We start from the raw sequence: 20,650 nt of genomic DNA on the forward strand, positions 1-20,650 counted from the left end.
GGAGAAATAGCCTCTTCTCATTTTTTTTTTCCTCCTGCATCTATCTGTAAGTCGTACATTAAGAAGGAGATACTCCTCCAACATGTGTCAATTGCATTTCTCTCTCAGGTTCTGCACCACATAACTTTTCCTGTCTATGTGCTTAGCTTCTCCACCACAAGCTCATAATAGCACAAGCACCACTAGAACAACTACATCCTATTGCAATCTTAGTGCCTTCTCTCAGAAGAAAGAGTTGAGAACCCCTGGCCAGTTGTACTCAATTTCATGAATCACCTGAAGAATTTGCTAAAAATCTGGATTCCTAATTTCCATCTCCAGAGATTCTAATTTGGAATGTTCGAGTGGGACACAAGAATCTGCACTTTGTAATTACTATTGAGATATTGAGTAATACAGAATCCTCCCTGGCTTTTCCATTCATTCAAAGCCAAGAGGAAGAAGAAAGCCTTCAGAAAAATCAGTGCAGCTGAGGAGGGGATAATTTTTAAAAATATATTTGTCTCAAAGCATCTACACTCTAGTAAAACAAGGAAAAACTATAGAGATGGGAACAGGAGATAGGCCCACTGGGTAGGTGAGCCCCAGTCTGACACAGGCTAAAGATGCAGAAGTAGGGTACCTTGAGGTAGGAGAGGTTGGCCGAATTTCTGCTGCATTTCACCTGTTCAAACAAAATGTTTTTCCTAGTAGTAGAATAAAGAAAAGTCATAAGTTGGGAGGCAACAGAAAGACATGTATTCCTGAATTCTGTAACCTCAGAGACTAGCACAATTCTTGGTGCACAAGAGGTGCACCAAATGGGAGGAACTAGTGGTAGGCCACTCTAGGTTGCTATGTGCTGTCATGTAAAGAAATTCTCTACTCAGAGTATGGGGATGTCCATTTTTAAATAGGATTTTCATTGTGGTAAAAAATAAATTTGATAAAGAAGATATGGCCCATATATACAATGGAGTATTATGCCTCCATCAGAAAGGATGAATACCCAGCTTTTGTATCAACATGGACGGGACTGGAAGAAATGATGCTGAATGAAGTAAGTCAAGCAGAGAGAGTCAATTATCATATGGTTTCACTTACTTGTGAAACAGAAGGAATAACACGGAAGTCATTGGGAGATGGAGAGGAGTAGTGAGATGGGGGAAATCGGAGAGGGAGACAAACCATGAGAGACTGTGGACTCTGAGAAACAAACTGAGGGTTGAGGGGAGTGGGTTGGGGGGATGGGGGAGCCTAGTGGTGGTGGGTATTAAGGAGGGCACATATTGCATGGAGCACTGGGTGTGGTGCATAAACAATGAATTTTGGAACACTGAAAAGAAATAAAATAAAATGGAAATAAAGTAAATATGGTAAGATATTTATGATAAAGTGGCACACTGTGCTGAAAGGAAGAAAAATCAGTGGGAATCCATAATTCTACACTGAAAAATTTTTCTGTTCTACCATTAACAAAGATGGTACCTTAGCCAAGTCTGCCCACTGCCAACCCCAATGTTTGCCCCAAACACATTTCAGGTCTCTATTATTATTCTCCACCATTAGAATAAGGATTCCTACGAGGACAACCAATTCCATTTTTTAAGGCATATAAAAATTAGGATGCCTCTGAAATATGGTGGTGTTAGAGAATAAGAAATTTTTCAAGACTAGAGCCCAAATGTCCATTGACTGATGAATGGATAGAGATGTGATGCACACACACACACACACACACACACACACACACACACACACACAATGGAATATAACTCAGCCATTAAAGAAAGTGAATGAATTCTTACCAGTTTCAATGACATAGATGGATCTAGAAGGGATAATGCTGAGTGAAGTAAGTAAGTCAGAGAAAGACAAATACCATATGACTTCACTCATTTGTGGAATTTTAGAAACAAAACAGATGAATATGGGTGGGGGAAGGAGAGAGGCAAACCAGGAAACAGACTCAACTATAGAGAACAAACTGAAAATTCCTGGAGAGAATGTGGGCAGGAGGGATGAATTAATGGGTAATGAGGATTAAGGGGAGCACTTGTGATAAGCACGGGGTGTTTGTTGTATGTAAGTGATGAATCACTAAATCCTACACCTGAAACTAAGTTACACTCAATGTTAATTAACTAGAATTTAGATAAAAACTCGAAAGAAAAAGGAAAGTTTTCCAGAATATTAGAGGCAATTTTAAAAGAACAAAGGAGATAGATTAAATGGGATTATAGTGGCCAGTTTTAACAATATAATATCATATGGTAATCATAATAATTATCCTAGTTAATAAAATAAATTGCTAATGAAGGGTCATGAACCCATAGTGAAACTCAAAGGAGAAAAATTAAAGTGTATAAAAGGCAGATGTATTGTAAAAGAAAAAGGATGAATAGTGAGGATATGTTTAATTATTGTTCTTTTTTATGAATAAGGTCAAGAGTGTCACACATAAGGGTACTTTTAGTTCAACTACTAAGTAGAAACCTGTCTTTAAACTAGAGGTATGCCTTTATTTGTTTAGGTGTTAGAAAAGGAAGTACAGGGAACACGGAGTAAGTGAAATAATCCTCAACACCATTTGATCTGGTGGGTTATGTCTACAAATTTTAGGAATAGTTTTTGAATGCCTATCTTCACTTGACTTCCAGGACTCTCCTCATACTTGTGATCTTCCTTTCATCTCATTCTCTGCTTTTCCTGGCTTTTCCCCCCAGCTCTTTTGTTCCTCTCAAAATTCAAATACTAGAGTACTCCTGAGTTCTGTTTTTTGCTTTCTTCTCTTTTCCATTAGCCCCCTAGATAATCATATCCAATGTCATGACTTCAAATATCAGCAATGTATGCAAATTTTCCAAATCTGTATTTCAATAATTGACTTCTTCTCTGAACTCTAGACTCACATGCCACATGCCAATTAGGCAGTACCATTTGGATTTTATCAGAAAGTCCTAAATTCGATATAAAAAACTCAGAACTCTTGTTCTCTTTGCAGTACTGTTTCTTCTCATTATCCTCACTTCAGTAAATGATATCGTATCAACACACAACACACACCCTGTTTACTAGAGGCCTAACCCTTGACTCTGCCCTTGCCCTTTCTCTTTATCTGTTTATAACTCTATCCACCTGAACTTACTCATGAATGAGATCCTGCCTTTTGTCCAGCTTCCTCAGCCACAATCCTAGGATGACTATTGTTTCTTTCTAATTGGTCTCCCTGGGTTCAATATTGGTCCTCCCAGCAGATTCTTCTCCAGCTCATGTCACTCTTTGCCTTCTAGATGGTCTCTCATCCCATTTGTCATGGCCTCCTTAGTCCTCACTAGGACCTAGAGTCTGGTCCTGCCTACATCTCCAATCTTGTTCCTTCCTGTCTGTCAATCACTTCCTGGCCAGCAGCAATGGCAGGCTTCTTGAGGTTTCTAGAACAGGCTAATCTCATTCCTACCCCAGGGCATTTGAGTTGGTGTTACCTCTCCAGAAACTTGTGTTAAGTTCCTTCCTCATCTCTTTAGATCTTCCTTCAATTTTCATTTGTTGTGCAAGTTTCTCCATATACTGTATCCAAATAAAGTCCCCTGCTTCCATCATTTGCTTTCTGCTTATACCACTTTTATCTTCCTTTTTTGCACTTAATCATTCCCTAAAATAAAATATTTATTTGAATATTTTTCTAGGGCAAGGACTTTGTCTGTAGAGCATCATCTTCTCCAAAACTTAGAACACTTGTTCTAATCTCTTGATTCAAGGTAATGACCTAGTTCTCAAAGTAGAGATAACTTCTGGGATCTGGCACCAAGCTTCTAGGAAATACAGGAACTTCTGGGTGGAATTACAACTATAATGAGATACCTTTTAATAAAAAATATGTTATTAAAGTGCTTTGCCAGAGGCAGGGATGGTATGTGTGTGGAATTGTTGAAGGGAGTAAAAACTAAAATAAAACCTAAAAAAACAAATGGAAAAAAAGGGGGAAAGTACATTATTAAAAATAGTGCTATAAGAGTAGCATCAAGCAAACAGGTTACACAATATGGGACGAAGGGATTTTTACAAATACATAATTTTAAGGAAAAGACTTCACATTGGAAATTGATAAAGCCTATGAGAAAGGCATCAGTCTAAAAAGTCCTAATGATGGAATAAGAGAATTTTAACTATCAAAAAGATGACTAGCAGCTCAAACTTGAAATGTCTTAAAAAAAGTACCCAAGGCCTACCCTATGACAAAAAAAGCAATAAGTCACTAACTTACTCTTGAAATCTTTACTGGCCTAAGAAAATGCACTTCTTTTAGATTTGCAAGTTACTATTATCTTGAAAAGGTATTAAAGTATTTCTGCAACCTGAAGGAGATAATATATTAAACCTCCTAAAGTCATCATTGAATAGGTAGATAAATAGAGAAATTAATTAAGTCTATGATGTTTATATGCTAGGATAAGTTTAAGTAGAAATGAAATAATTTTCTAGGTACTATATTTGTATATGTTCTATATTCTAGTCCTATATAAGGTGCTTAAGGTATTCAAAAGAATCCAGATTTTAAGTTGTAATAGAGGTATCAATTAAGTTATGTTGTTTTATAGTCAATACTTAACTATTTAAAAAGTTTGCTTCAAAGCTTTATTAGCTACATCAGTTTAATTAATTTAACGCTGAAGTGTAAATAGTAGTATGGATTTTTTGCCATACCCCCAAGCACCTTATATAGGAAATAGTCTATTTCAGGAATATTAACACCAGTTTCAAGGAATTATTTCAATAAAGAATGAGACACATGTATTTGGTCTTCTCTAAAGGGCTAAATCAAAGAATGGAAGATGGGCAAGAGGCCTCTCTGTGGAAAATTTCATCACCAATATATGTCTGTATAGTAGATGTGACCCAGGGGCACCTGGGTGGCTCAGTCAGTTAGGTGTCTGCCTTTGGCTCAGGTCATGATCCCAGGGTCCTGGTATGGAGCCTGGGATTGAGTCCCACATCGGGCTCCCTGCTTAGCAGGGAATCTGCTTCTCCCTCTCCTCTCTGCTTCTGCTCTATCTCACTATTTCTTTCTCTCTCTCAAATAAATAAATAAATCTAAAATTCAATTAACAAAATAGTTGTGATCCAGACTTAAATCTATATATACCTGCCCACGGAAGAGGCTGAATAGTGGTTGCTTCTAGAAGTGGGGATGGTGACTGACAGGAAAAGGGGATTAAGAGAGTTTTATATGTGATGTGAATATTTCATGTCCTGATAGGAGTGTGGGTTACACAGGTGCAGGCATTTTCAAAACCTATCAAATCATGCACTTAAGCTTATTCATTTGTTCTATGTTAGTGGGAAAAAGAGAAAAACAAATATTAAACTCTATGTGGTGAGTTTGCTTTACTGTGGTAGGCTTAGCAGTTCTCAAACTACTTGTTTTGTGAATCCATACATGTTTTGTGGATTGTAGGAACAGGTTTCTGATTATTGGAGATAAGTGTTGCAAATATGGAAGGAGAAAAGACTAGAATGTGCCTATGGTAATCTATTTTAATTAGAGCTGTTATTTTGAGTTCATATTTGTGGGGATGTAGCTAAATCTATTGAGAGGGTCTAGGAGTAGGACATATCAGCACTAGCAAGGAGCATGCAAGATTTTGTTTTTTAAAATGTAGGAGAAACTAAAATGAGCTAAATGGAGTTGGTGTTTCTTATAGAAAACTTGATTTGGGGACTAGAGTGGACAAAGCAGAAGATGAACATGAACATCTTATTTTGCAGAAAGTAAAGGAGTTCTCAAAGAATGGAGATATATCAAGACCAACAAGGGGACACGCTTGAAGAGTTTCACCAAATAGAAGGGCTTTCTATAAAATGACTTGCTGTCCTTAGTAAAAAATATAGGGTAAAGGACACAATGTCTAATCCACTATCAAGTGATATGGAAAATAAGTATTTCTCCACACCAGAGAGAATGAAAGAATGAAAAGGTTTTCATAGCATAAGATGCAAACAATTGGTGAAACTCAGTGAAGGTATACAAGAGTTCTCTGTACTACTATTTGAAATTTGTGTGCAATATGTTTGAAATTGTAGCAATATAAAAAGTTTAGAAAATAAATACACTGAACGTCTCCTGGGCAAGAATTAGAATCTTCTTTCCTGCACAGGAACAGCAGCACAATGAAAATTTTATTGTACATCTATGTAATTCACAGTATCCAAAAGCACTGCATCCTCTTACTTTTGTCCTGATAATCACTCTAGGAGGCAGATCTCCTTATGAACACCCTGTGGAGGAGGATATTGAAACAGAGACACCAAGTCACATGGGGTCAATAGCACAAGGAGAATCAAAATTCTATCCTCAGGTTTACAGTCAGCCTTGCCTTAAAGCTACAGTAAAGTTGGTCCATACACTCCCAATCTCTCTTTTAAGGTTCAAAAAGAAGACAAATCAGTGACCGAGAAAAAGAATAGGCAGAGGGAAATTTAGTGACATCCATAATGGCTGAGGGATGGGAATGAGAGTGTGGACAGTAAGAATGTAGACAGAGAAGAGCTGCCCAATTAAACCATTTAGTCACCTGCAGGTTAAAGCACCTCGACCAGATACATGTTTCTTGGGGAAGAAGAAATAATATCACTGAGTGGCTAACGAGAGCAAAATGCAAGGTTGGTGAGGATGAGTTTGAATTCATCACAATTCCATTCTATTACAGCTTACACTTGTTTGCTTGTGTTCAAACTGAAACTGTGAAAATACATTTTATGTCTTATATGACTGAACACGTGTGTGTATATTAGATGAAACAGCTTTTCTTTTTTTTTTTTTAATTAATTATTTATTTATTTGACAGACAGAGATCACAAGCAGGCAGAGAGGCAGGCAGAGAGAGAGGAAGGGAAGCAGGCTCCCCACCGAGCAGAGAGCCCGATGTGGGACTCATTCCCAGGACCCTGGGATCATGACCTGACCTGAAGGCAGAAGCTTTAACCCACGGGGCACCACCCAGACGCCCCTGAAACAGCTTTTCTATTTCCTTTGTATATTTGTAGCTTAAAAAGATAGTATATTGGTAACATTGACCTACACTAAGTACATCTGTAAGGCAGATAAATGAAAGATACCATTAATATTACTGTAAGCCTGGCTGACATTTAGAAAGTGTATGTTCTGCAAGAACATCAAATGGACTAATTTACCAAATCCAAGGTTAATATAGGAGGTCACTAACTTACTAAGCTCTACCTTCGCACAATAGAAACACAATGAATCTGTAGCTAAAGCTACCTTTTACTTGTAAAATGGGGTTTAAGTTAACCACCAGTGGCATACCAAGACATAGAGCATGAATAGGCGAAATTAAGTCATGTTTAGCAGGGGATGAGAAAATTGACTGCGATAGACACTGGTTGTGGTGTGGTTGAAAACAGATCAAAATGTAATTATCAAGAGGTAGAAAAGTCACCAAGAAGCAGTTTAAGTACGGGAGAGGCTGTAGTTTACTCACCCAGATAGAGGGTATGATGCATAGAGTCAGAGAGCTTTGGGTTTGGACAGGCAGTATCGTGGGTAGCCCTTGTGGAGTCCAGGTGATAGCTGGGATCTGGCTATGGGTCCTCATTTCAGATTCTTCAGGTTCTGACTTTGGGTCTGCCCTCACTCTGGCGCGATGGGATCAATGCTTCAATGCTCATTCCTTCTGCCCCTCATCCCCACCTCCCAGACAACAGTTAACCTTCTGCATCTGACAGTTGGTCCCCATCCAACCAAAAACTTTCAATGTCTGTGTTGGTGGGGAGTTAACTTTTTGATCGGATAAACTACAGATATGTCTTCCATTCCTGAGCATGCGTGGGTCTTTCCTCCGAGATTCTGGGTGCCGGCCACGGAAAGGTTCATTCTAATCCTTATAGCTCAGATCATTCTCTGGACGCTTCATAGGGTAGGAAACTGCTCTAGGTCAGGGCTTACAAATCTTCTGTAAGGAAGCTCCTTTTTTTCTGGCCCAATTTAGAAGTGTTAGGATGGGATTAGAAAGATGCCTTCTTTTAGGCAAAAGCAGAAAATTGACATGTTCTTGGGCCAAAGAATATTTATTCCCCCCTAGCCTTTTCTCCCTGTCCCTCACCCGCTCTATTTTCTCCTGTGTCACTGCTTTGGGTATGTCTGCTTCTAGAAGGAGAAGATAAATCTTAGAATTCAGCCTGTGTTTTCTCATATTATGTAATGAAAAAATAGTCAGATATGGTCTGATATCACTTCTAAATTTTACTTATGGGTAGCATCAAAGTAGATCTGACTTGAGAAGGAAGCATTTTTATCCTAATTAGTAATAAAGTCCTCACACATGAACTTCTGGAGCACGGTTTATTTATAACTTGAGGGCTACTTAAACACGCTTTTTTGATATGGACAATTTCTGACACTAAATATTGGCCTGATTGATATAACCAGTGCAACTTATATGTTAAATATGAATTTTACACCTATAAAAATGCTCACTTTGAGTAGGTAAGAATTTCAATTTTTATGTATGTAGGAAACACTATACTTGACGCACGTATCTCATGAGGAATGATTTTTCATTTAACTTTCTCAGTTTTTATGTATGATTTTAATGGGAAAATTATTGATACTCTATGGTGTCAAAAAGAGCAGGAACATTTCCCCAAAAGGATGATTTCGTGAGGTGGCATGAAACAGGACGCACGGTGTCTGCTGCTGTCCTCTCACTTGGGAGGGGACACTGTGAGGTCACACTTACCCATACACACAGTGGGCCGCAGACACTAGCCAGTCGTTGCTGAGGAGAGAAGCGCCACAGAGCAGTTGGCCATTATAGTAAAGGGCAACCACCCAGGGCCAGGCTCCTTCTTTGGCGTTATTTCCTCCAACAATCTTCGGGTTGACTTCTTGGGCCACCAGTTTGTTTCCACATACTATTAAAATAATTGAAGAAAGAGCATCTGTTTTATTTGGGTGGAGGTGGATGTCCACGGATCATGAAAACTGAGTGCATTGCTACAAAACAACTTCGGGTTATTCAGAATTTTAAAGGGAAGGCTTAAAGGAAAGAAAACATGACAAAATGGTGACTTACATTTACTGTTACACTGTAACAGGATCAATGAATCCTGGAAACACTGTTTACTGTAATAGAAGAGCAATTATATTTCAGAAATTGTGCACCTGGCATCTTAAAACAGAACATAGTGTACAATATCTTTTTTTTTTTTTTAAGTAGAATTAACCTTCAAATGTAAGTATCATAAATGAAACGTGGGGAGGCTGATAGGCACAGCAGGAATATCATCCTGGAGTTTAAGATCCAGTAGAACTGAATTTGAACCTAATCTCTACCATTTACATTTCAAGTGATTTTTGGATAAGTTGTTCAGTGTCCCTGAGATTCAGTTTTGTCATCCATAAAATGGGGGCAATAGTACTTACTTTACTGGAATTTGTGAGAAGTAAAAGAAATGTTTGCACTGGAGTTATTATTGTACCATATGCCCAAGGAACATTCAATAGGTGATAGTTATTATTAGCTTGCTTGGACCAACCTTAGATTGCATCACTGAATAATACAGAATATGTCTCAGTATGGCTAATCAGACAAGAATTCAGTGCCCTGCACTGTGTGTGACGCTGTGTACTCCACTCAGAAAATTCAACAATCGATCCCAGGCCCTGCCTTCAAGGAAAATAAACATATAAACATGAAAATATAAAGTGTAGGCATACATAATTTAAAAACTCACTACCTGTTCAAATATTGGGATACCAACTCTTTTTCAGAGCTAAGAATTCTATTTTAAACAAAGGAAAACAGTTTAAAAATGTGTTCTACTTTCTGACCACTAGAGATCAGTAGAATACAAGGAATTAAAGTATTTGCCCGCACTCTCCTGACGTGGCTAGAGCAGATACTGGTCACGTCGAAACAAACTCGTAATTGTAATGATTTCTATTTTTAAATTTAACTGCATCTGTTGTGCATATTATTTAGGTGTTTGAAATTTTAGGGAAAAACAAAACAAAAAATACGAAACAAGACCCCAAATCCATATGAGATCAAGTACTATCAAAACAATTCAGTGTTTCTGGAACATACATGACAAGTTTACGTGAAAACACTTGCATTCATATTGTCCAACTGACATACCCTTTAAAATAGAAGTAATTTCAATTGAAATATAAGAAAATATATTTATGTCTTATTAATAAGCAATGTGAATGCATGTATACCTACCTCGATACGGGTGTATCGTTATATATTCATAATTCCCTAAAGAAGAAGCCTCAGTAGACTCCCCTTCTGTTTAAACTCACAGTTGGGAGAAAAGGAGTTTCTAGGATGCTTTCCAACATACTTTCAAGTTCATCCAAACTCCTTCTATATCTATACTACTCATCAATGAAAATCCATATTCAAATGGCTCAGTGTTCTTAGACAGTAAATGATACCTAATACTCTGTGGTGTGTGCAAAACTGATGAAATTGTTTTTAGCAAGCATAGTTTAAAAGTTTAATAAATAATAAATAAAAAGTTCAATAAACTTTTAAAATTAAAGTAACAATTAAGTTAACTGAAAAACAGAACTGAACTTCGCATTCATTCTCCACGCATTTCCGTTAGTTGGACTTTTCACGCACAAACACAAATGCATTGTCTCAGTGTAGAGAACTAAATTGCTTAGTCTCTGGTCAGAAAGAGCAGTGAATCCACACTTTGTCCAGGTATATTTAGAGAGTTTGGACGGAAATAGAAGTCCGGTCCTGACCTTTGGCCCTGGAATCTGAGCTAACTTAGCCCTCTGGACATGAAGAAAGACAATGCCACAATCCTGTGTCTTTCTCTCAGCCCTGTGGGGCACTATTGTGATATAAATGGATGGGTTTATAGCCACAGTATTGACAAAATGAACTATTTTTTCTCCGAATACATGCCCAACAACATGGCCTTTTTTTTGTTGTTGAAAAGGCTATGCTCTTTCTTTCTTTCTCCTTTCCAGAAGTGCTATTTAACCTGAGCTGTTGCCTTGGGGAATTTAGAAGATTGTGAGGTAGAGTGGAAAAGCAGAGGGATGGGGGGCTGCCCAGGCTTTGAAAACTTGTCCAAGTCGCTTACGGACAGCACGCTTCTGTTCCCTCTGCCTCAGAGTAGAGCAATACTCAGTCATAGAACTCTTTTGAGTAACATAAGCATACAGACAATAGGGACATCAGTGATACTGGCATTTTGTTGATAAGCATGGCATAACGAAGTTCTGCTCTGAAACATGCCCGTAACCGAGATAATATTAAAAAATTTTTTTCTTTTGTTATTTTTCTTATTCTTAAATGTCTACAAGGTACAAATAAATTTTCAGTGTGCAAACTGCTCAAGATCTATAATGTTAATGGAAGTTTAGACATGCTTATAGAAGAAAATCTAGAAATCTGCTTTGTCACTTGAAAATGTTCTGCTTCACCCCCTATGAGACTAATAATATCAGTCAAGGCCCAGCAAACATTCATATGAAACATTCAATTGCAAAGTCCTTGGCACTAAAAATACTCCTTTATCAATTCTTTTTACTGGTTGAGTTCACAGATATGATAACTTTTCATGAATAGTTGAATAATTACATAATTTCATTTTCATCATTAAGTATGTTTTTCAAAGAACTGCAAGCTAATGCACCAGCAATGACGTCTTAAATCTTTTGTCAGTAGTCACAGCGGCTTCTTGAAGTTACTGTTTCCCCCGTGCCCCCCTGCCACCACAGCTGGCCTTTAATAGAACTGTAAAATTCAAAAGCCCATTTCAGCAAAAAATATTGTTAATGGCCAAACAGGAGAAATGACATAATGTAAGTTAAAACCCATCTTTGAATACAGGAAGAATGTTCTTTTTAAACATTAGTAAACGCTATAAATATGAACCTAATTTGAAAGAGCAAAAGAGAATACGCAGGCGCAACTAGAAGCCTGGTCTCCTTCACTTTATGTTCATGTATTATTTGCTAAATACTATGACTTTTCCCTCCTTTCTCTTCTCTTCTGTTGATAGTTAATTTGTGTCACCCTCTTTAGTCAGACCAACAGTGGACTTACTTATCTCAACTCTTACAATTATTTTCTTTGGGGGTTTACTTGTTTATGAATCTGAAGGTAAGGATAGAAAAGACATAGAAGTAAAATTTATTGACTCTCTGTCAGTGAGCTGCCCAATTATATATATGCAATATTTCGTTTGACTGTATTACAATATACATGAGGGTTAGTCAATGTTATTGGATATGATCGATTAGGTTCTATTTGAGATTACCTGAATAATAAAATAAATATATAAATAACTTTCAAGCTTATATGGCTAATATGTGGTGACATTAAAATCTGACAAGTTTCAAAATCCATCTTCTTTCCAGCCCATGTACGATTAGTCCAAGACCAGATTTTGGGACTTACCTTGGTGTTAGTAGTAAGCTGCCATTAGGTGCTGTGCTTAATTTTACAAATGGTCCACTTCCAGAAGAGAAGACTGCCATTGATGAGTTTCCACTCCTAGGGAAAGACACGTAGAGACAAAACAAAAGCACAAACAAAGACCCAAAACATAAATTTCTAGTTCTTTAATGTTGTAGACATTGAAAAAAATTATGGGATTCCATACAAAAAGATTAACATTTTAATATAAAACTTCAACTGTTTTGCTATCTAAAAGATGGTACAAATCAGTGGAATTGTCCATAATGACATGAAATGTAATTTTAATTTTTGTGTAAATCTCTGGTTGTTTGCACACTCATATATTACTTAACAAAGTTAAAATCAGTGCATATATATTACTTGGGTATCTGATTTTTTTCATTTGACTCTTCTATGTTATTCAATAATTTCCATAATGATCAATTTTAATGACAACCTCACAGAATTTCTGCACCATAATTTATTAAACCTTTTTCCTGTCGAGTGTAATCATCTTTTTAAAAATGCATGTAGCCTAAGAACAAGCTAGAAAAATAATATCTTCAGTGTTTGCTTTTCCAAATGTTTCTTTGTTCTTGATATTTCATTCAATTCAAGGTCTAACTAGCCCTAATGTAAAGCCAGAAGCTTTGGGATTACTCTAAAAAGAGATTATGTAGCCTGGACCTCCAAGGGGCAACACAAGGGCCAGGGTGGGATAGAGAAACAGACAATCTCCATGTGACAAAGACATTATTAAGTTACTGATCTTTCTTATCCCTGAAAACATGTTACACCCATGCTCTCAACTGTGAACCATAATTAAAGATTTTTCTCTGTTATCTTGACTCTCTTCCCTAGGCTTAGCTGGAAACTTTTAGTGTCTCAGTTCCTGATCTTGTTTCCTGCCTATCATTTATTTCAGATTTTAATCCTCACATATAAAACTATGCTTTTAGGTTGGAAACATCCTGATTGCTGCAAACTTCTACTGTTTAGCAGGGAGATGATATTTTATCTTTTGCAATAACAGAAAGGGTCTACCCATTGCCTATTCAAAAGAAGCTCCAGTGTCTTCCCCACACTATACCCAACACTGACCCTTTTCCATCTGTGTATAGGGAATTTCCAAGGAACATTTATAGCTATTATGATCAATAAGAAGAAAAGAACTAAGTTGAGAGTATTTCCAGTCTCTTTCAGATGAGACAATATCCTAAAAACACTGGAAGGGTTTCTCTGATAACTTTTATCCACTGAACAGAGAACTGGAACAATGGACCCTATATTTAATGCCCCAGAATTCAGCATCTTGCATTTTAACTTTATAAACAGATAAAAGTAAATCTAGCACACAAATCATTGACTATTCATTTAATAACACCTGAAATGAATTTGCCAAAGGGAGAATGAGTGCTGTTCCTGTTATTTTTAATGATTAAGGCATTCCCTCCAGGTAAGCAGAAGCATCATCTTATTTAAGTATTTATCTAAAATATATTTGTTATAGTTCAGAAAACAAAATAGACATAAAACCCAAAAAGCAGTGGAGAGTGTAGAAACAAGGAATGCTCTGGGTCAGGGCAACCCTCTGCCCCCGCAACAGACTTTGTATTATTGCTCAACAGACTCTGCTTTGCTGCCTGCTACCACTCTTGGGCTGGTCTACCTCTCAATTCTTCCAAGTGGTGTGACCAAGAACGATGGGCACTAAAGGCAGAAAATTCCTGCAACAATATTCTCAGTATACAAAAAAAAAAAAAAAAAAAAAAAAAAAAATCTCAGTATCATTATTCTGCCGAATTCCTACCTCTGTTGGATATTCTTCTTGGTAATTTTCTATGTTCCTGACTCAAGGATTTCCACAGTATGTTCTTCAGGCAAGCAGCATGAGCCTCCAGAGAATATATTAGAAATGCAAATTGCCAAGCTGCACTCCAAACCCCCTCCCCATCTCTCTCACCCCCACATCAAAAGTCCTGGGGCTGGGGCCAGCCATCTGTCTGTTAACACATTCAGGTGATTTTGATGGTTGCCCAGTCTGGCAACCCCTGTCAAAGCCAAATATAATGTCTATTTTTCCCTCATTCAGGGGTCTGCTTTTTGGCTTCCAGCATGACTTGTAGTTATTTGATAGGGAATTTGGTTTAAAGCACTGATAAAGTGAATTCATATTTCAGGACCCACAAAATGGAGACCACAGCATTAGCCCAGCTCACTTCACAGATCTAAACCTGTCAGCCCACACAGGAAAGGCCTCCCTGTCAAGAAATCTTAATAGCTTTGGCTAGCTTACTTTACCCTGGAAAATAGGACCTGCTAAACTTACAAGGAAATGCCCGACCTCCTAGCTAATCAGGCCCCGTCACCTTTTCTAACAGTCTGTAAAATTCCCCCTTGAAACAAGTAAGGAACAATAATAAAAATCATTTTTCTCCTTAAAAACAAAACAAAAACCCTCCCCATTGCCAGAAATCATTCAGAAAGGCTACTCTGAGACTTGTGAGGCACTCCTCTGATGAGTAGATTGTTTTCCCTTGAATAAAGGTCATCAAACTCAATACTAAATTGTTTTAGTTTGGTCATTTGACAATATTCATAGCGACATAAGGGGACATCAAGGGTAATTCATTAAAAATATATCTCAGAGGGGTGCCTGGGTGGCTCAGTTGGTTAAGCTTCAGTCTCTGGGTTTTGGCTCAGGTCATGATCTCCCTGTTGGGCTCCACACACAGCAGGGAAAATGCTTGAGATTCTCTCTCTCCCTCTGCCTCTGCCCCTCCTCCTTTTTTCTCCCCCTGATCTTTCCGCTCTGCTATCCCACTGCTGGGTCATACCTGCACTTTCTCAAATAAATAAGTAAAAAAAAAAAATTCTTTTAAGGTTTTATTTATTTATTTGACAGACAGAGATCACAAGTAGGCAGAGAGGCAGGCAGAGAGAGAGGGGGAGGCAGGTTCCCCGGCAAGCAGAGAGCCCGATGTGGGGCTCGATCCCAGGACCCTGAGATCATGACCCGAGCTGAAGGCAGAAACTTTTAACCCACTGAGCCACCCAGGCATCCCAATAAGTAAAATCTTAATCTAAAATGCATTTATATATATCTCATACAGAGATGTGGATTTAACACTTTTCCATTATCTCTACCTGTTTTATATTCTATCCCTTGACTATCTCTCTCCCCCCACTTCTTTTTAAGATTATATTTGAGAGAGAGAGTGGGGGGAGGGAGAGGGAGAAGCAGAGACCCCCCTGAGAGAGCAGAAGGCAGCTCACCCACTTACCTGACTGAGGCACCCAGGTTCCCCACACCCCCGTTTTAAATCATGACCCCGAGATCAAGAGTTGTATGCTCTATTGACTGAGCCAGCCAGGCAGTCCCACTAGCTCTTTTAATACAAGTCATGAGAAGTTGTGTTAATATCTCTGGAAATTCAAAACAAAATTTGGACAAAATTAAATTGAAAAATATTGAAATGTTATTTATAAATACATTTTTAAGAATCTAGTATCTGTTTATTACACACTTACCACTGGCATACTATGATGGGATTGGCAGGTAAGTTTTTAACATAAGCCTATTCTAGGAGAAAAAAAAAAAAGACTAGAGGCAAAGCTTTAAAGATAAAAAATGTTTAGTAAATGTTAATACTTCTACCCTTGAATTGTCCAATGCTGTTCCATTGTGATGTTCTCATTATCTGGCAGAGGAAAAAAATAAAGATCATACATGCACATGGAAAAAAAAAAGGACATGAAGTTTGTATTCTGAGATTGTCTTCTTTACATTTCCTCGTGTTAAGTCTCAAATTCACATGAGGAAACAGACTGCAGTTAATACTACAGATTTATTCTTTGTAATATAGAATACAGAACAGAGTAACTGAAACGTTCTTTTGGAAAGAAAATTATTAAGTATTCATGAAATTAATTTTGTGTTGTACATACTGATGTCAGTAGCCCAAGAATGATGTCTAGAGCCATCAGGTCATACAACATTTCCAAGTGTCTGTGCTGGATGCTAGAATTTGGAATTTAATTTGGGACCAACTACTTGCATTTAAAGTCCTGCCAAATTCAACACATCCTTTTCCTGACTGAACACAATTTATTCCAGTTTGTAGTCACAGTAAATAGAACATAAGCCGCAGAGAAAGTTTACAATCAACTATTTCTTATTTTGAAGAAATGATGGAGACAATAAAATGTATTTAAGATGTTCTTGGCAACATGAAAGGTTAGCAACCTTTTATTATCACCATTTATTTTTGAAAAACAAAATCTCAGAATGACTGAAAAATTGAATTGAGAAAGAATAAGCTATATTAAGTTCTGCAGTTAAAATGTGTCACTGAATTGCTCCCTGCCTCAGTTTCCTTTTCTTGCAACAAATTCATTTTTAATGTTTATAGAGGCACTCTGTCAAGATTCTGGCTGAGAGTTTGCATTTTTTAAAGCTTAAAAAATTTAGCTCTGCAGATTTAGATAGCTCTACCACACATTAGCACAGCTGTTTGGAATCTGTAGAAATATGGTATCACATAGAAACATGCCCGTATGGCATTACCTTGTGACACACTAATGCCTCCCAACTACCTCTTTCTAAACCTTTATTACCATTTGTATAGGTTATGCCTCCTCAGAGGGCTCCCCTGGCTTCAGGAAAACCTTATTCTATGTGAGAAAAGAAGCCTATAAATGCAACCCACCATCAATCATTATTTTTAAGGTCCTACATGGAATATAAAAACACACGCAGAGATGGATTCTAGGGAGCATAAGAAGGCTATCCTGGAGGGTCTTGTAGAGTATTAAATCTGTGTCTTTTCTCAGGCCTGCTTGGGTTTCCTATTTTTGTCTTGCTCCTCAGACTGTATTTGCCCTGATAAGAATTCCCCCGGAAGCAAGAGCTTAGGTAGGGACCTGTTAAGCTGTTGGACACACTAAAGCTGAACAGAATAATAACAAATGTTGCAAATACTGCAGTCAGGCCCTGCGGCTCATTTCACACCCCACAAGGTTTAAATCATGAATGGGGCCAGGTGGGATTAGTCTGAAAAGGGTTTTAGAGAAGGCTGGACCTTCTTTTACAGATTGGTGGGAAATCAAGAGACAGGGCAGAAGGTGGGGAGAGCGTTTGAATAGGCAGGGGAAAGGAGAATGAAAGGGATTTGAGGCAAAGGAGGGCAAAACGTCCTACTCAGAGTCAGGGCATGTGGGCAGCTGGGTAAACGGCATGACTGTATTGGACACATTTCAGCTAAAATTGCTTATTCCTTGACCACATTTATCACAACACACCTAGCAGTACCAACACTACCATAGCTTAGCAAATAGGTAAGCTGAATTATTTTTAGATTTTCTGACCTCAACTCCTAAGATCTTGTGATACACAGAAGGGAAAAAATGCTAATAGAAAAAAATTATTTTCACCTAATCAATTCTCCTCGTTTGTGCAAGCTACTGTATTAAGAAGAAGAGAGAAATTAATGGGTCAGTCTGGTAGCTGTTCTGTGTTATCCCACAGATGGAACGGTATTAGGAAGGAAACAAATTCCTGTCATTTCCTACCTCAAATGTGGCTGAGAGAAATAATACTTAGGGAAGATTGTCAGAAACAGGATCCTTATGGTGAACATCTTGGAGAATGTGGTCTTAATCCCTTGTAATATATCCTGGACTCATTTGCAATTATATTTTCTTAGCTGCCGTTGGAGTTTATTTATTTTTAGATAAGAGGCATATGACATATACCTCTACATTTACTCTGAGGTTTTTTCAGTGCATATATTTCTTTTTTTCCAAGTTTTTATTTAAATTCCAGTTAGTTGGGACGCCTGGGTGGCTCAGTGCTTAGGCGTGGGCCTTCGGTTTAAGTTATGGTCTCAGGATCCTGGGATTGAGCCCCACATCAGGATCCCTGCTCCATAGAGAAACTCCTTCTCCTCTCCCTCTACCTGCCACTCTGCCTACTTGTGATCTCTCTCTCTGTCAAAAAAATAAATAAAATAATAAATAAATAAATTCCAGTTAGTTAACATACAGTGTAATATTAGTTTCAGGTGTAGAATTTAGTGATTCATCACTTATATATAACACCCAGTACTCATCAGAATAAGTGCCCTCCTTAATCCCCATCCCCCATTTAACCCATCTCTCCCACCTACATCCCTCCCAGCCCCCCTCAGTTTGTTCTCTATAGTTAAGAGTCTGTTTCTTGGTTTGCCTGTCTTTTCCCTGGCCTGCATTCATTTGTTTTGTTCCTTAAATTCCACACATAAGTGAAATCATATGGTATTTGTCTTTCTCTAATTGACTTATTTTGCTTAGCATAGTACTCTCTAGCTCCATCCACGTCATTGCAAATAGCAGGATTTTACTTTTTTATGGCTGGGTAATGTTCCATTGTATATATATATGCTACTTCTTCTTTATCCATTCATCAGTTGATGGACATTTGGGCTCTTTCCATAATTTGGCTATTGTCGATAATGCTGTTATAAACATTGGGATGCATCAGTGCACATATTTGTTCGATGCATTACTACTTTATAAGGACATGCATGGAAAATTTCCTTTAGAATTTAGTGTCTCCGGGGCACCCGGGAGGCTCAGTCAATTAAGCATCTGCCTTCAGCTCAGGTCATGATCCCAGGGTCCTGGGATTAAACCCCACTTCAGGCTCCCCACTCAGTGGGGAGTTTACTTCTCCTTCTCACTCTGTTTTCCTCCTGCTCATGAACTCAATCTCTCTGAAATAAATAAATAAAATCTTAAAAGAAAAAAAAAAAGAATTTAGTGTCTGTCTCTCCTATGGAACTGGGAGCACTTACCCTATCTCATTATTAAAGTGACGCAATTTTTAACATTTTCCTTTTTGCACAGGTTTCCAGGAACCTCAGGCACAAATACTAGTAATTGTTTTGTTCCTGTATGTCTTATAGATTTGCCTCTTTATTTCTTCAGACCTTATTTTCAGCAACTATTCTATTTATATTATTGCACAAACCCTTCGTTATTCACCTCAATTTCTTTTTGAAAAGGTAAGGTTATAAAGAAAGGAAGAAAATGAAAGGAAATGAGAAAAGAAGAAAGGGAATAGGAAAGGGAAGAAGGAAGCAAAAAATCAGGAAGAATAAGAATAAGGGAAAGAGGAAGAAGGAAAAATTAAAGAAAGGGACAGAGAGTATATTCTATTTGCTCTTATCAATTTTATTCAAAATGGCTCCTGGTCTCATAGAATATACAGCATTATTTGCAGCTTGAGGGATTGGAAATAATTTTTAGACAGGAAATAAAATGAACAAGAAAACTTTAGTTATTCATTTCATAGGGCAAAAGTTTTCTCCTGTTCTCAACTAGTTCTGTTTTAGAATATAGAAAATTCCTCACAAATAACATGATCTAAGGATTCTAGTCCTTTATCTGCTATGTCATTGACAAATATCTTCTCCCATTCCATAGGTTCCCTTTCAGTTTCATTGATTGTCTCCTTTGCTGTGCAAAAGATTTTATCTTGATGAAGTCCCAGTAGTTCATTTTTGCCTTTGTTTCCCTTGCCTTTGGAGGCGCATCTAGCAAGAATTTGCTGCGGCTGAGGTCGAAGAAGTTCTCCTCTAGGATTTTGATGGATTCCTGTCTCACATTTAGGTCGTTCATCTATTTTGACTTTATTTTTGTGCATGGTGTGAGAAAGTAGTCCAGTTTCATTCTTCTGCATTTGGCTGTCTGCACTTTTTGTTAATTAACTTGAATTTAAATAAAACAAACAAACAAACAAAAAAACTCCTCAAAAACCAGGATCCTAGGAAATGATAAAGGATATTGGCTTGTATGTAATGGATTGAGTAAAAAAAAGTTTTTGAGTTAAAAAAAAAAGGTCTGTACCAGACTTTTATAGACCAAATAGCTATATGTTGTAGAAAATTTATTGGTAGATGATTCACAGTAGTGCCAAACATAAAAGATATTTTCTTACTCCTTTATATGTATGATTATAGTCTCAACAGTTTCCTTGCCACATAAATCTCTCTGGGGTTACAAAATATCCATTAGATGAGAAGTCAAAATAAGAATTAAAGACAGTGAGAATTCTCCCTTAATTGTATCAATATGAATATGATATTTCATATAAAAGAGTCTCTTAATTCCCAATAATTTGTTTTCAAATTCTTAGTGAGAGAAATCAGGAATGCATTTTTCAGAGAAAGCAATAATACCAG

At 37.5% G+C, this 20,650-nt stretch overlaps 1 protein-coding gene across 1 annotated transcript in view; it reads right to left on the reverse strand.

Moving 5' to 3' along the window:
- The window catches only part of LOC111146811 (transmembrane protease, serine 15), a 115,304-nt gene that overhangs the window by 12,577 nt on the left and 82,077 nt on the right, over nt 1-20,650 (reverse strand). Inside the window, exons 20-22 of the mRNA XM_022502508.1 lie at nt 12,429-12,524; nt 9,075-9,124; nt 8,739-8,913 (exon numbers count right to left, since the gene is read on the reverse strand). Coding sequence (XP_022358216.1) covers nt 8,739-8,913; nt 9,075-9,124; nt 12,429-12,524 — 321 coding nt within the window. The remainder of the gene's footprint in view (nt 1-8,738; nt 8,914-9,074; nt 9,125-12,428; nt 12,525-20,650) is intronic.

Source organism: Enhydra lutris, unplaced genomic scaffold (assembly GCF_002288905.1).
Source record: "Enhydra lutris kenyoni isolate GAN:26980312 unplaced genomic scaffold, ASM228890v2 scaffoldscaffold2, whole genome shotgun sequence".
Lineage (NCBI taxonomy): Eukaryota > Metazoa > Chordata > Mammalia > Carnivora > Mustelidae > Enhydra > Enhydra lutris.